Source organism: Nicotiana tomentosiformis, chromosome 1, assembly GCF_000390325.3.
Source record: "Nicotiana tomentosiformis chromosome 1, ASM39032v3, whole genome shotgun sequence".
Taxonomy (NCBI): Eukaryota; Viridiplantae; Streptophyta; class Magnoliopsida; order Solanales; family Solanaceae; genus Nicotiana; species Nicotiana tomentosiformis.
The window spans coordinates 145,707,935-145,725,090 of NC_090812.1; the positions used below are offsets into that span (position 1 = coordinate 145,707,935).

General features: G+C 38.2%; 1 protein-coding gene across 1 annotated transcript; it reads left to right on the forward strand.

Annotated features, from left to right (window-relative positions):
- The first annotated feature begins 2,913 nt into the window (after positions 1-2,913).
- LOC104085191 (protein trichome birefringence-like 4) lies at positions 2,914-6,716 on the forward strand. The gene is made up of 5 exons (XM_009589172.4): positions 2,914-3,753; positions 4,524-4,716; positions 5,341-5,534; positions 5,668-5,826; positions 6,119-6,716. Exons 1-5 carry the CDS (start codon positions 3,023-3,025, stop codon positions 6,465-6,467), a joined length of 1,626 nt encoding a protein of 541 aa, XP_009587467.1. The 5' UTR covers positions 2,914-3,022; the 3' UTR covers positions 6,468-6,716.
- Positions 6,717-17,156: the final 10,440 nt, after the last annotated feature.

Below are 17,156 nucleotides of genomic sequence, written 5' to 3' on the forward strand. Positions count from 1 at the left end.
TATATATATATATATATATATATATATATATATATATATATATATATATATATATATAATACCATTCATTCAATGATATCACCCCTTGTGATGATGAGAGGTCTGAAGGGACCCCTACCATGTATATATATAAAACAAAAAATCAAGTATAAAGGAGGGGGATATGGACCTTACCTCCAAGCCTCTGATAAGTAACACCGTACTAATTGATTAACTAAGTAGTTGTAACCAATTGGTGCCAAGAAACTAGATAAAAGTACCTTAGATTCTAAGGGGATTTTTTTCATACCTGTGCTGATAAGAGGTAACAAATGCTCAATAGTAAGTATGTGCAAACTGACCCGAATACCACGATTATAAAAATGGCACTAGCAGCCTCACTTACAAGCCATAAAATATGTTACTCATGACTATGAGACATCTTTCACTAGAGAAAAAACGAATTTTGCTAACCTATGACTACAAGTATTACACTTCCTATATATCAATATCTATAAACGAAAAGATCGGACTGCTTTAGGTGATTTATTCCCATATGTTCAAGCTTTGATGAACATAGTGACCTGGTACCTTACTGGTGGAAGATGGTACGTGTCTCGTGAAATTAGTTAAAATGCGCGCAAGTTAGGCCGGACACCACAATTAAGAAAAAAGTACCTAGAGCTAGCAGCATTGATATGTTTTCACTAGAAACATGACGAATTTTGCTAGCCTATGACTACATATTACGCTTCCTACCAAACAACAACCCAGTATAATCCCAATAGTGGGATCTGGAGAGGGTAGTGTGTACGTAGACCTTACCCCTACCCTGGGGTAGAGAGGTTGTTTCCGATAGACCCTCGGCTCCCTCCCTCCAAGAACTTCCCTCCTTTCTCTTGGGGTGACTCGAACTCACAACCTCTTGGTTGGAAGTAGAGGGTGCTCACCACTAGAGCAACCCACTCTTGTCGCTTCCTACCAATATACATAAAAAGGAATTAACAACATCCAGATAATGTTTAAGATGCCAAATATCTTCACTACCTGTATTTATACACGTACAAGAAGTCATTCTTCTATTGAGCATTTGAATTACATTTTTAACATCCGACATAATATAAAATTTCTTCCAGCCTTGCTATTTTGGGGGTGGTGATTGGGGTGGGTGGGTGGTTCAGAAAAACCAAAAAATAAATAAATTGAAAATATAAAAAAAAAGATTTTTTTTTGCGGGAGGTGGGTGGTGCAAAAAAATTTTTTCAAATTATTTTGTGCAACCAAACAGTGGAAAATGGGGTAATATCAAACATACCCTAAAATTTAAATACCTTAATTCTCATTTTTAAACTTAGATACAAAAATTAATGATGTGGCAACTAAGTAAATTTTTAGATAAGTTGGGTTGAAATACCTTTATTTTGGGGTGAGCTTCATGAGTTGTATTTAGGCTACTTCATTGGTCAGAATGAGTTATAAAAAATAATGAGTTAACTTGGGCTCAACCCAAATAGACCCATGAGCTAAAATGTTGTAGCCCAACTCATTAATCTCTGGGCGGGTTGGATGAGTTTGGGCTCAAATTGCCACCCCTAGTCCACACCAACATATTAAGTTACCACGTACAAATATCTCCACAATTAAATCTTTTTTATAAGATAATCACAAGTAAATCTCACCAATAATACAAAAGGCTATTAACTTTCTACAAAAGGTTAATATACTAATTGAATAAAAACTTTTTACAGTGTCAATATACAAAGCTTAAATCCTTGACTAAAAATCAACACATTCTAATAATAACCACAGGATGCGTAAAAGCTACAAAAATAGTAAAAAGAAGTTCTGAGGTTATGTAAGATTGCGAACCAGTGGAGAGAATTCATAGGAGGCCATTGCATTATTCACCTTATATAATCATGCCTTTTAATGAATGTTTGACCAAATCTGGACCTACCAAATGCTTTTCTATTTCAAATAAGTTTTTTTTTATTATTACATGCTTTGAACTCTATGTATATGTACCATTAATATACCAATTTAATGCTCTTTGGACTGCACAATTCAACCTTCTGCTTACAGAGCAAACTTGTAAAAACATAAGCTCGCTTGCAACTTTTACATTTTAAACTGTTGCGTATAAAAAGTTAAACTCTTACTGATATGGCTAAAAAGTCAAAGTATAGAAGGAACATGTACTCTAAAAATGGTTGTTAAGTGATTATAACTAAAAAATGTTTTAAACGCAATTCAGACGTTTTACACTCATCCAAGTGTAATGTATTTTCTAATAAACATGAAATATCAACCTATGTAATATATATTAGTTCAATTTTCATAAGCGGAAGCAGTGACGAAACTAAGAATTATCAATATATGTTATAAACCTCTAGACCCTAATATTTTAATTACCTATATAGGTAGGTAGTGCAATTTTCCCACAATTGACCACCTTTTAAGACATGTAGCTTCACCCTGAGCAGAAGGCTCATTTTTGTAGCTTGATCTCGGTGCCTTTGTATGGCACTTTAAATTAATTTAGTCTAGATGAACTTGCTTATATTACCAATTTCAAGCGTGAATAAAGAAGGAATATTGTAATAGTCCGACGTAAAACATGTCTTTCCGTGATGAATCCTTTTAATATGACATTTTGCAAGTTGCAACTAATTGGGAATATTGGTACGGACTACGGGGGTTACGATGAATGATATGTTGGACAATTATGAAATTATAATTTTTGAAGTTAGTTCAAATATCATATGTTGGAGAAAGAAGATAAAGAAATTATGAAATTGACATTTTGACTCCATAACGTAAAAGGTGGAGAACATTTTTGACAAATCAGCCCATCAAGGCACATTGTTTTACAAATCAGCCCATCAAGTACCTATATATAGAGCTCATACCCCACCCCTTAAATCTCAAAACATGCAATTTTGAGACAAAAACAAATATATAGAATTTGCATGCATATATTTCTTCTTTCTATCTTTAGATCTTATAAACTTTCTATATCAATCTCCTATCCTCGTCAATTAAAATGGCAGATTCACCACCATCATTACCAACAACAAGAAAAATTCTATTTCCACCACCACCATTAAAGATAAGGGTAAATAGCCCTTCAATGTCAGAGTTGAAGAAAAGTCTATTTTCACCTAATTCATTGAGAACTCCAACAATTAGGACACCAACATCCAAGTCTCAAAAATCCATGTTGTTGGCTTATGTTTTCACTTTCTGTTTTGTTACATGTGCTATCTTTTTTGTCTTCAATAATCCTTCTATCAATCATTCTTTCAAGAAAGTTCTGAATAAGAGATCACAGTTCTCCACCTTTTTCTCTCACTATTTTTCTTCAAATAATCACAACTCTACTGTTTATTCTCTCCCATTTAACAGGAAAACAAATGGGGTTTTTGGGAAACTGAATGATTCTAATTCTCTTTCTGATCAACATGGTTTTTCAATATCGCCTAGCCAAATGAATGAGTCTGAAAATGGAGAGGAAGAGAAACAAAAGGTGAATTTCTCATCATTTTCTGTGAGAAATGAAACATCAACTGAAAATCAAAAGAATGAGCCTTGGTGGGAAGTGATGAGCCATTGTGATGTTTTTGATGGGGAGTGGGTGAAAGATGATGCTAACCCTTTGTATGAACCTGGTTCTTGTCCTTTTATTGATGAGCCATTTGATTGTTATAAAAATGGAAGGCCTGATAATGGGTATGAGAAATTTAGATGGCAGCCTAAGCACTGTAACATTCCAAGGTAATAAGCTACTTCTGATGATGTTGTTGTTTTTATTTATTTATTGCATATGCATTACTCAGCTTGAAGTAGAGGCGCAACAATAAAGGTTGTAGCCGTGTGTTCAGGAGGTCGCGGTTTTAAGTCGCGAAAACAGACTCTTGCAGGAATGCAAGGTAAGACTACGTAAAATAGACCCAATGTGGTCCGACAGTAAACATTGTAGCCATGTGTTTAGGAGGTCGCAGTTTTAAGTCGCGAAAACAAGCTCTTGCATGCAAGGTAAGGCTACGTAAAGTAAAATAGACCCAACGTGGTCCATCGCTTCCGGACCCCACGCATAGTGAAAGTTTAGTACACTGGGCTGCCCTTGTTTATGCATTTCTGGGCTGGAAGTGGAGTCTTGACATAAAGTTTCGGTATTGTGACAAAGGAGATCACGGGTTCTAGCTGCAGAAACAGTCTCTTGCAGAAATGCAAGGTAGGACTTTGTACAATAGAGCTAATGTGGTTCGACCCTTTTCAGACCCCGCACATAAAAATAGCTTAGTTCATCGGGCTGACCTGTATTTTTAATGCATTGGTAAGCTTGAAGGGGAGCCTTGGTTCACGGTATAGTTGCTGTCGTTTGAGTAGGAGGTCACATGTTTAATCAACAAAAACAATTTCATGCAAAAAAAACTTATAGTAAACCCAATATAGTCCGGCAGACCTGGTGGCGTATAATAGGAATTTTTGGCTTAATTGTGAGAATGTTCTTTTAGTGAAATAGTATTACTTTACTTTTTCAGGTTGAATGCCAAAGAAATGTTGGAACTTTTGAGAGGAAAGCGATTAGTCTATGTGGGTGACTCTCTGAACAGGAATATGTGGGAATCAATGGTTTGTCTCCTCAGAAGTTCTGTTGAAGAAAAGAGCAGAGTTTTTGAGGTATCTGGAAGAGAAGATTTCAAGAAAGAGGGTGCTTATTCTTTTATATTCGCGGTATGTTTCTTCGTTTCACTTATCTTTTTCATCTACATTAATGTCAGATTATCAACAAAATGTTGTTGCATTTTAGTAAAAGGAGGTGAAAGGACTGGAGGAAAGAGTAAAAGGTTAAGGATTTATCTGTTCTAGACGGTGCATCTGCATCGCGTCTGGAAGCAAAATTTTGGATATTAACAGTCTAAACAGAACAATGAAGATGAAGGTAATGTGGTGCATCTAAATTGCTGGATTGAGAAAGTAAAAAGGCAGCTCGGTGCACGAAACATCCCACGTTTACGCGGGGGTCTGGGGAAGGGCCCACCCCAAGAGGGTGTGATGTAGGCAGTCTACCCTGCTGCAAGCATCCGTGACATTCCACGGCTCGAACTCATGACCTATAGGTTACACAGAGACAACTTTAGCGTTGCTCCAAGGCTCCCCTTCCAAATGGTGCAATGATATGTAAAACATATGAAGTGCTCTTGCAATATATGTCCAAAGTTTTCCTTGGTCTTTGTTGTTTCCTTATAAAGTTGACAAGGTTTTTGAAAAAGGAAAATGAAATACTACATAGTTAGGTACCAATGTAGTTTCATTAATTCCTTGAAACAATCTGCTGATCGTTGAATGTTTGTGCAGGACTATAATTGTTCAGTGGAGTTTGTCCGTTCTACTTTTCTGGTTCAAGAATGGGAAATGCCAGATGGAAATGGATCAACTAAAGAAACACTCAGATTAGATCTGGTAGAAAGGTCATGTGACAAATACAAAGGAGCTGATATCCTTGTCTTTAACACAGGGCATTGGTGGACTCACGAGAAAACATCCGAAGGGTATATATCTCCGTCCGTTTCTACATTCGATCATGTTTGTCTGCATCTTTTTTGGCAGAGTGAAATAGATGAGCATGTTTATTTGGATTTTCATTCTAGAAAGCTAATTTACTATGTATGGACAAACTTTTAGGAAGGGTTACTATCAAGAAGGTAGTCACGTTTATGGTGAACTAAACGTTGTTGAGGCGTTTCGCAAGGCAATGACAACATGGGCAAGATGGATTGAGACCAATGTGGATCCTCTGAAGACTGACGTTTTCTTTAGAGGTTATTCAGTCTCTCATTTCAGGTAACTTCAAATATGTCTCTATTTTACTTTCTAATACTCTTAATAACATTCAAGAAAAGCCTGCAAGACTTTCGTTCACTAGTAATAGTGCAACGGATGATGTGTGGAATAGATACATGTCACGAGTTGACACGCATGGACCAAAAGCCTAATAGTAGAAAATAATAGGACAGACTTTTATCCACCAAATCATGCACCAACTGACCCTCGCAGATTTCTCAGTTATCAAAACATTCAAGGAAAATGATTCAGAAGTGATCAAGATTTCTTTTGCTGTTTGTGTTTTTTGCAGTGGAGGTGAGTGGTATGCTGGTGGAAAATGTGATAGTGATACAGAGCCACTTCAGGATGAGAAAGATTTGTCACCTTCTCTGTATCCTCCAATAATGGGAATGTTAGAGGATGTGATAAGGTGGATGAAAACACCAGTCTACTATTTGAATGTTACCATAATGTCAGATTTCCGCAAGGATGGACATCCATCGATATACAGGAAGCCAAACATGACAGATGAAGAGAGGAGGACGACGATTAGGTACCAAGATTGCAGCCATTGGTGCCTTCCTGGTGTACCGGACACTTGGAATGAGCTACTATATGCTCAATTATTGATGAAACATTATCAGAAACAACAGCAGTAGCAGATAGGTTCTTAGGCAAATATAGCTATAGTATTGTATAGATATGATATTTGTGGGTTGAAATACATCTCGGTTAGTTGTAGTTTTTCCTGATTGGAAATCAGGGGTTGCAACATGACATCGATTGGCAAAAGATGTCTCTGTTAGTTGTAGCTTTTCCTTATGAGAAGCAGAGACGATTGCCATTAGCTACTATAGTTCAATATAGAACTACTTATGCAACAATGTAGTTGCAAGTTGCTATTACTTTACTGTGCTATAATATGAGGTAAAAGTACATACACATCCTTACTGCTAGCTTTCACTTGGTGATTTCAACATTTTAGATAAGCTATTATCATCTCAGGTTAGGCAAAATATAACTTCATAAATAAATAGTTTCAGCATTTGGTTGGAGACAAAAGAGATATCTTGTTTCACTTTAGGTTTAGGCAACATAAACAACAAGCAATTAATTAGTATCAATGATAACTTTAGTATAATTTTCGTAAAGCTTATGCACACACCTCGACTTTTTTGCTTAAGCTTCTCAAAAAGTTAGAGAATGGGAATGTACCTTCTCAACCGACGAGATGGCTGGGTAAAGTATGATGTTCTCCACTTCCCCACATAGGTATACCAAATAATCGGAAATAATTGTGAGAAAGCATGGGAAAAAATATGTTATTGATATTGGATGTTTAATACAATACAAGAGATCCTTATTTATAGCTATACTATACAAGGACAAACTATTCCTGTTCCAATATGGGACAAGACTATAATATGTACATAGCTGTAAACTAACACTCCCTCTCAAGCCGGTGCATACAAATCATATGTACCGAACTTGTTACATATATAACCAATACGAGGACCAGTGAGAGACTTGGTGAAAATATCTTCAAGTTGATCATTCGACCTCACAAACTTTGTAGCAATCTCTCCTGAAAGTATCTTTTCTCTGACGAAGTGACAATCAATTTCAATGTGTTTAGTTCTCTCATGGAACACCGGATTTGATGCAATATGAAGGGCAGCTTGATTATCGTACACAAGTTCCATCAGACTGATTTCACCAAATTTTAACTCCTTGAACAGTTGTTTGGTCCAGACTAGCTCACATGTTGCCATAGCCATTTCTCGATATTCTGCTTCTACACTATACCGAGCAACTACATTCTGTTTCTTGCTCATCCAGGACACCAAACTGCCTCCTACTAAAACACAATATCCAGACGTAGAACGTCTATCAGAAGGTGATCCTGCCCAATTAACATCTGAATATCCAACGATCTGCTCATGACCTCGATCCTCAAACAGTAACTCTTTGTCTGGAGCCAATTTTATATACTGAATAATGCGGGCAACTGCATCCCAATGACTATCACATTGAAAATTCATAAACTGACTTACAACACTCATAGGATAAGAAATTCGGGTCTAGTCATTGTGAGATAATTTAATTTAACAACCAACCGCATATAGCTAGAAGGATCGCTAAGCGGCTCCCTCTGTCCTGGCACAAGTTTAGAATTCGGATCCATCGAATTGTCAACATGTCTGCAATCTATCATCCATGTCTCATCAAGAATGTCTAAAGCATATTTTCTTTGAGAAATAACAATACCTGAGCTACACTAGGCAACCTCAATACCTATAAAGTACTTCAATCTGCCTAGATCCATAGTTTGGAAGTGCTGGAAGAGATGTTGCTTCAGATTGGTAATACCATCCTGATCATTGCCAGTAATAACAATATCATCAACATAGACTACCAGATAAATACAGAGACTTGAAGAAGAGTGACGATAAAACACAGAGTGATCATCTTCACTACGAGTCATGCCAAACTCCTGGATAATCGTGCTAAACTTACCAAACCAGGTTCGAGGAGACTGCTTTAGACCATAAAGTGACCGACACAAGTGACATACAAGGCCACGAGACTCCCCCTGAGCAACAAAACCAGGTGGTTGCTCCATATAAACCTCATCCTCAAGATCATCGTGGAGCCAATGATGAACCGCAACCATGGATAGAAAAAGGTGGACTGAAGCCACTTTAGCTACGTGAGAGAAGGTATCACTATAATCGAGCATAAATATCTGAGTATATCCTTTGCCAACGAGACAGGCCTTAAGTCGATCAATCTAGCCATCAGGACCAAATTTTACTGCATAAACCCAACGACAACCAACAATAGATTTACCCGAGGAAAGAGGAACAAGCTCCCAAGTACCACTTGTATGTAAAACAGACATCTCTTCACTCATAGCCTGTCGCCATCCGGGATGAGACAACGCTTCACCTGTAGACTTAGGGATGAAAACCGTGGACAAAAAAGATATAAAAGCATAATGGGGAGATGACAGCCGATGATAACTCAAACTGACATAATGAGGATTAGGGTTAAGTGTGGTCCGTATACCTTTTCGAAGTGAAATCGGTGTACTAGGAGCAGGGTTCGCAGTAGGAGTAGGGTCAGGTGCAGGACGAGAACCAGTTGGGCCTGATGTATGGCGCAAACAACAATGATAAGTCAAGAATGGTGTTCCTGTGGTTGGTGAACTAGGAGGAACAACACTAGACTCCTCAACGGTTGGTATGGGTGAAACCTCTCTGGTAGAAGGTGAGGGAGGAGCTATAGTAAATTCCTCAAAGGTCAGTATAGGTAAGACCTCAGATATATCATGGAAGTCAGCAGAAATAAAGAAAGGTTTAGACTCAAAAAATGTGTCGTATGCTGACATAAGGTACCTACGAAGATCATGTGAATAACAACGATATCCCTTCTGAACACAAGAGTAACCAAGGAAGACACACTTGAGAGCACGAGGAGCTAACTTATCTTTCCTAAGGGCTAAGTTATGAACAAAACACGTGCTCCCAAAAACACGAGGTGTAAAAGAGTATAAGGCTGATTGGAGAAATAATACTGAATGCAAAATCTGATCCCTGATTGGAGATGAAGGCATCTGATTAATCAAATAATAAGATGTGAGAACTGCATCGCCCCAAAAATGCAATGGAACACGAGATTCAATTAGAAGTGTACGAGCAGTCTCAATAAGGTGCATATTCTTTCTCTATGCAACCCCATTTTGCTGAAGGGTATAAGGATAAGATGTCTGATGAATAATTCCTTGAGAAGCCATAAACTGCTGAAACTGAGAAGATAAATATTCTAAGACATTATCATTGTGAAAAATGTGAATAGAAACACCAAATTGATTTCTGATTTTAGCACAAAAACTCTGGAATATAGAGAATAACTCAGAATGACCTTTCATTAAGAAAAGCCAAATACATCTTGAGTAATCATCAATAAAACTAAGAAAATAACAAAATCCCAAGGTTGAACTGACTCTACTAGGACCCCATATATCAAAATGAACTAAGGAGAAAATAGAATCTGTATGACTCGCAACACTATGCCAAAAGGAGGCTCGGGTATGTTTCCCAAGATGACACAACTCACAATATAATGTAGACAAACTGGATAAACTAGGCACCATCTTCTGAAGTTTGAATAAACTCGGATGTCCTAAACATCCGTGGATTAGGTCTAGAGGATCTGTAACTAGATATGTTGTGGAAGGACTGAGTGAGTTAAGGTAGCAAATGCCTTCTGATTCACGTATCGTACCAATTGTCCGTCCCGTAATGCTGTCCTGCATAATAAAAGAATTGTCAGTAAAATATATACCACAATGAAGGTCACGAGTCAAGCGACTAACAGATGCGAGACTAAAAAGACAGCCAGGGAAATAAAGAACGGAATCTAGGGTGATAGGAGACAAGGGGTTAGCTTGTCCAACTCCTTTTTCCTTGGTTTGACATTCATTGGCTAAAGTAAAAGTGGGAAGAGACTGTGAATATACAATATTCGACAAAAGTGATTTATTACCATAGATGTGATCAGAAGCGCCTAAGCCCATGACCCATGGTCCAAGAGTACTAGACTGGGAAACACAAGCAAAAGAATTACCAGCAACAGAAGTATCAGTCTGGGAAACCGAGGCTACTTGTGGAGATGTCTTCTTACTTGCTCGATACTGAAGGAGCTCATTATATTCTTCTTTAGATACAGAAAAACCCTGGTTACCTGTAGTCTCGGTCTGATCAACGTAAGAATTTTTGGGTGGACGACCATGTAAGAAATAACACATTTCACGAGTGTGTCCAAGTTTGTGACAATAAGAACACTTTGGTCTAGATCTCCCAAAACGACCTCCTTCTCGTCTGTTCTCTATACTTTGAGACGCCCGAACATCCACTGTCTGGGATGCAAGAACAGAGGAATCAAGTATCTATGATGAGATCACTGGGTGACTTGGTGCTGCAGCAAGGTGGAGTAATCGAGAGAATAATTAATTCTTCAACTGTGGGGACAGTTGGACTAGCCAAAATCTAGTCTCGTACTGAATCAAGATCATTAGGAAGTCCATCGAGGGTAAGAACTAGAAACATCTTCTGTCGCTGCTCTTGTTGTTTTTCTACACTAGCAGAAACTGGTATCAACTTCTCAATTTCCTCCATGACTGCCTGTACTTGATCCAAGTAAGTAGATATATCTAATTCCTACTTCTTTAAGTTTGTCATCCGTGATATCATATCATAGAAGCGAGATATGTCATTAGTGTATAAGGTACGAGCCTTTTCCCAAATCAAATAACATGTTTGGAATGGACAAAAGAAAGGCATCAACTTGGAATCAATAGAATGCCACAAGATGCTACATAATTGAGCATCGATCTTTGCCCAAACTGCTATCTCCTTTTCATCTCCTTCGCTAGACTATTTGATTAGATCATCTTGAACACCTTGGCATTTACACCACAATTCGATAGATGAAGCCCAAGCTAAGTAGTTTGAACTTCCCATTAAGGGTTCCGAGGTAATCATAATACTAGAGCTTCCAGAACCCATATTTTTAGACCCAAAAATATTAAATCCCAAAGACATGGTTGCAAATTATTACCAAATAAGAAAAAGAATCAATTGTAATCCACTGAAACAGAGTAACGAAAAATAGAAATAGAATAAGGAAATACTGTAGATGCTAGAATCCTACTGTAGCTGTCGGAATCTTACTGTAGCTGCCGGAAAAAAACTCAAAGTAGTCGGAATGAAATGAAAACAGTAAGGGTAAGATCGAAATTACCAGGCAACCCAACTGTTCTGAAGGAAGCTTTTCAAAAAATGGCTGGAAGTGGTGGTGCGCCCCGACACGTGAGCTCACGCGCATGAGCTTCTGGTGGCTTGTGGAGGCGCATGAGGAGGCTGCTGCCGGAGATTTTCACTGGGGTTTGGTCATCGGACAGTGACGACTCTTATGGTAGTGTTGGATTTTGCACAACACTGACGGAGACGAAGCAGACGCAAAACAGCCTTAAAAAAGGTCATTGGAGAAAGACTTTCGATGGCTAATTTCTCTTTCCGGAATCACTGAAATTTATGCACAGTGATAAATCTCTCACAATTGCTCTGATACCATGTGAGAAAGCACGAGAGAAAATATATTATTGATATTGTATGTTCAATATAATACAAGATGTCCTTATTTATAGTTATACTATACAAGGACATACTACTCATATTCCAATGTGGGACAACACTACACTATGTACATAACTGTAAACTAAAAACAACAATTGGAAATTAATATTCTCTCCTGTCCCACTTTATGTGGCACAATTTGACTTGACACAAATTTAAGAAAGAAAGAAAAATGTTTGAAACTTGTGGTCTAAAATATGTCTTAGATATTTATTTGGATTTAATCATCTTATTAAGGAAAAAAGGAGAGCATTCATACAATAAAATTACTCAAGTCTCGAACAATTGAACCATTGTCGCTAGATTTTGGATTCGTCTTTGTTGGTAAGCCTTAAACATTTTCATAACGATTGTTCGAGACTTGAGTAGCTCAATCCCTGGCTCTGCTAAGGTGGTGAATCCTAAATACATAATATTTTGGATAAAGGAGTTAGAGTAATCCAAGTTCTTGTTATGTTGAGAAAGAGGCAAATCCGAAAATAGAAATGATAAAGAACATCAAATTTTAATATGGAAAGCCTTCAAACCAAAGGTAAAAATCACAGCATCACAAAGATCCAAAAAACTCCACTATAACAATAAGAGAGTTTACCCAGTGCGCACAAAGTGCTCACCCGAAGGACAGAGACTGTGGAAGAGATTGTAGCGGCTGCTGGTTTCCCCTCTTACCAAAAAAACAATAAGAGAGTTACATATATTGTCAAAATTGGCTACACAATAAGAGTCAAACACGGAGCAACAATAGCAACAAGAAACCAATTAAAAAAAAGGAAGAGAAATCACCCAAAAATGAAGCTACTGTTCACACCCGAAATCTGAAGCTAAAAGCCTCCAAATTCAATTTTCACTGTTTATATCCAAGATCAAGATGTTAGGAACACTCATTTAAAATTTCAGTCCGATCCAATAGTGAACGAAGCATAATTGTAATTTGGAGAAGGCTGGTATGCACAGAAAATTCTCGAGCAAAGAAATATTTTCTCTCTTTTTCACACAAAGTGGTCGCTTTCTAAAACCTCTCTTAAAGTCCTAAAGTCTTTCAAACACTAATATCAACGATCCTAGAATAATTTTCCAAAGTTATTCTATTTATACATAACCAATGGTGCTTTTTATTAAAGGGAAAACCAACTCCAAATAGGAAAAATAATAAATCCAATTCCAAATAGGAATAAAAATCAAATAGAATAGGATTAGGCCATTAAGCCTTTGGTTGGACAACATGGGCATGATCCCAACAAACTCCCTATTCAGCCAAGGGGCTAAATGTATATCAAGTAGAGGAATTATTGACATGCTTCATGCCTGCCAATGTTTTGTAGAACTCATCAATCTGCAAAACTCTAAATCTAGACTTGCAGCTAAGTCTAGAACAATACGAATAGAAGACATCTTCACAACAGGGGAGAAAATTGTATCAAATCCAAATCCCTTCATCTGGCCAAAATCTTTAACAACTAACATCATCTTGTACCTAAGCACATAGGTATGTTGATCTTGCTTTACTTTGAAAATCCATTTGTTTGATAAAGCTCTCTTACCTTTCGGTTATTTCACTAACTTATATGTGACATTCTCATGGAGAGACTTCATCTTATCTTCTATGACTTTTACACACTAATCTTTGTGAGTATCTTGCATGGATTCATCATAACGTGTTGGTTCTCCCATGCCAGTCAAAAGTACATACTCAAAAGAGTTTTGTGAATCATTGATTAGCTGTTTCAGCTACAGTCTTGTGTATATGGAATTTTAGGTATATTTCCCCATTCTCTTGTTATTTTTACCTTCTATATGCATGGTAGGAGTCAAGCCAAATACCTCAAAAATTCTTTCCTAGGTGATGGCTTTTAATAAATAAATAAAAGTCCATTATAAATTAGGGTTCAAGTATAACAACATGCATTTATCTCCACTTAAATTTAGAGTAATAATATAAAATGGAGCTGCCATACATCACAACACTTAGATAGTATATTCCTTAAATGGCCCTTAAACACTACTCCTTCTATTCCTGTGATTGAGTTATTATATTTGGAAAGTCAAATGAATTTTCCTTTGACCATTGTTTATTCATACCTTTTAAATATTTTAAATTTGTTTGATATTTTAACTTATAATATATTTTAAGTTAAATTATTCATACCTATTATTCATACCTTCTATACTCGAATTCACACAAAAAATATAGATTGTTTGACCTTATACTCAAAATCGCCTCACATAAAGTGGGAAGTGGGAATATTATAAATTAAGATTGATAGTAGTTCACCATGCATTCTTTATTCGTTCAAAAGTGCTAAGTTTTCTATCCGTTAATTAGAATTATTTTACTTCTGAAACATGAAGTAGCCATGCAACTTTACTTTGTATTCTCTCTTTCTGACTTTGGTGATCCTGTTGAAGAAGTTGATCATACTTACACGGGATAAAGATGGTTAGATTGCATTGTAGAGTTTGTACTTAACTCAACGTAATAGTCATACATGTAGTAGAATTCTAAGTCATTTGTAGAAGCTATCAATTAGCATACTTAGCCTAGTTTTTCGATTGTTTTGTGACTCATATAAATGCAGTCACTTGTGGCTTTGTAAGACATGTGAAAACACACGATTACTGAATATAATTCCTTCTCAATCTTGTGCTTTTCTACATGGTATCAGAGCTTTATGAAGCTATGCTGCCCACACCAGAAACCAGATCAAACATGGCCATAGCAACACCCTCAACCTCTTTGTGTCTATCACCTGCTTCCCTGTATCATCCGATTGCCTCCTGTCCGGTTAAGTTGAAACCATCGAACTTCTTAATCTGGAGGACACAAATACTCCAGTTGATTTAGGTAATGAAGGTGACAAATATGATCAAGGAAGGCAAGCCAGACACAAGCAGTACATCTACTTCTGTCGGTGCTGATAAAGTTGTCGACAAAGGTGATGACAACACTGACTGGGAGGAAAATGATATGCTCCTTAGGAGTTGGATCTCAGCTAAAATGACTGAGGAAAGCATGCATCTCATTGTGGGATGTTCAACTGCCATAGAAATATGGGAATGCCTGGAGGAAGCATACCTGCAGGCAACCAAGGATCATGAATTTCAACTTAAGCAATTGCATAACATCAAGCTAGAAACCAAAAGGCTTGATGAATATCTGAAAGAGTTAAAAGGAATATGTGATGGTCTTTCATCCATACACAAGCATGTTGATGAAGATATCAAAGTGATCAATTTTTCTAGAGGACTTGGACCAAAGTTGTAATGACCCGGCCGCTCGTTTCGGGAGTTATAGCCCCGTTTTCCCCACTTTTATTTTCTTTATACTCTTAATATATATTATGATATACCGGGTTAGTTGGTTTGGGCCCGGGTTAGTGCGCTCGGATTGCCCGTCCATCTGAGGGTGAAAAGCTGTGCTCAACTCAAACTGAGTACCCAACTCTCGCTGCACAGCCCTCCAAAACTGCGATGTGAACTGAGTACCCCTATCTGAAATGATGGAAACTGGGACACTATGCAGGCGAACGATCTCCCGGATGTAAACCTCAACCAACCGCTCTGAAGAGTAAGTAGTACCAACTGGAATGAAGTGCGCGGACTTGATCAGCCGATCCATAATAACCCAAATAGCATCAAACTTCCTCGAAGTCCGTGGGATCCCAACTACAAAGTCCATGGTGATACGCTCCCACTTCCACTCTGGAATCTCCAATCTCTGAAGTAAGCCACCCGGTCTCTGATGCTCATACTTAACCCGCTGACAATTGAGACATCGAGCCACAAACCCAACTATATCCTTCTTCATCCGCCTCCACCAATAGTGCTGCCTCAAATACTGGTACATATTCGCGGCACCCGGATGGATGGAATACTGCGAGTTGTGGGCCTCCTCAAGAATCAACTCACGAAGCCCATCTACATTAGGCACACATATCCGGCCCTGCATTCTCAGCACGCCGTCATCACCAATAGTCACATCCCTAGCATCACCTCTCCGAACCCTGTTCTGAAGAACAAGTAAGTGGGGGTCATCATACTGACTCTCCCTGATACGGTCATAAAAAGAAGACCTGGAGACCACACAAGCCAATACCCAACTAGGCTCCGAAATATCCAATCTGACAAGCTGGCCCGCTAAGGCCTGAACATCCAATGCCAAAGGTCTCTCTACTACTGGAAGATATGCTAGACTCCCCAAACTCTCTGCCCGATGACTCAAAGCATCGGCCACCATATTGGCATTTTTCGGATGGTACAAAATAGTGATATCATAGTCCTTAAGAAGCTCCAACCATCTCCACTGACGCAAATTCAGATCCTTCTGCTTTAACAGATACTGCAGACTCCGGTGATCAGTATAGATCTCACAATGAACCCCATACAAATAATGACGCCAAATCTTCAAGGAGTGAACAATGGCTGCTAACTCAAGATCATGGACATGATAGTTCTTCTCATGGGCGTTCATGGAATGAGAGCTTTGCATAAATCTTCTCCTCCCTCAATCTCTATAATACAATCCTCAAATACTGAGCGTGCTCCTCCTGGCTACAAGAGTACACCAGGATGTCATCAACGAATGAGTCCAAATAGGGCTAAAATACACTGTTCATCAAATGCATGAACGATGTTGGGGCATTGGTCAGCCCAAAAGACATCACCAAGAACTCATAATGGCCATATCAGGTCCTGAAAGCTGTCTTAAGAATGTCTGAATCCCAAATCTTCAGTTGGTGGTAACCAGACCTTAAATCAATCTTTGAGAACACCCTCGCTCCCTGTAGCTGGTCGATTAAATCATCAATACGAGGCAAAGGATACTTGTTCTTGATTGTGACCTTGTTCAACTGCCTGTAATCAATACACATTCTCATGGAACCATCCTTCTTTTCATAAATAGTACCGGTGCACCCCAAGGTGAGACACTAGGCTGAATAATCCCCTTATCAAGGAGTTCCTGAAGTTGTTCTTTCAATTCCTTAAACTCCGCCGGTGCCATACGATACGGTGGAATAAAAATGGGCTGAGTGCCCGACACCAAATCAATACCAAAGTCAATATCCCTATCAGGCGGCATGCCAGTCAGGTCTGCAGGAAACACATCCGAAAAATCACGTACCACCGGAACAGAATCAATGACAGGAGTCT

Excerpts from the sequence above, each read along its gene's own strand:
- LOC104085191 (XM_009589172.4), top strand. The coding sequence starts at position 3,023 with ATGGCAGATTCACCACCATCATTACCAACAACAAGAAAAATTCTATTT. Across the intron at positions 3,754-4,523 it reads AAGCACTGTAACATTCCAAG|GTTGAATGCCAAAGAAATGT; the intron begins GTAATAAGCTAC and ends TTACTTTTTCAG. Across the intron at positions 5,827-6,118 it reads TATTCAGTCTCTCATTTCAG|TGGAGGTGAGTGGTATGCTG; the intron begins GTAACTTCAAAT and ends TGTTTTTTGCAG.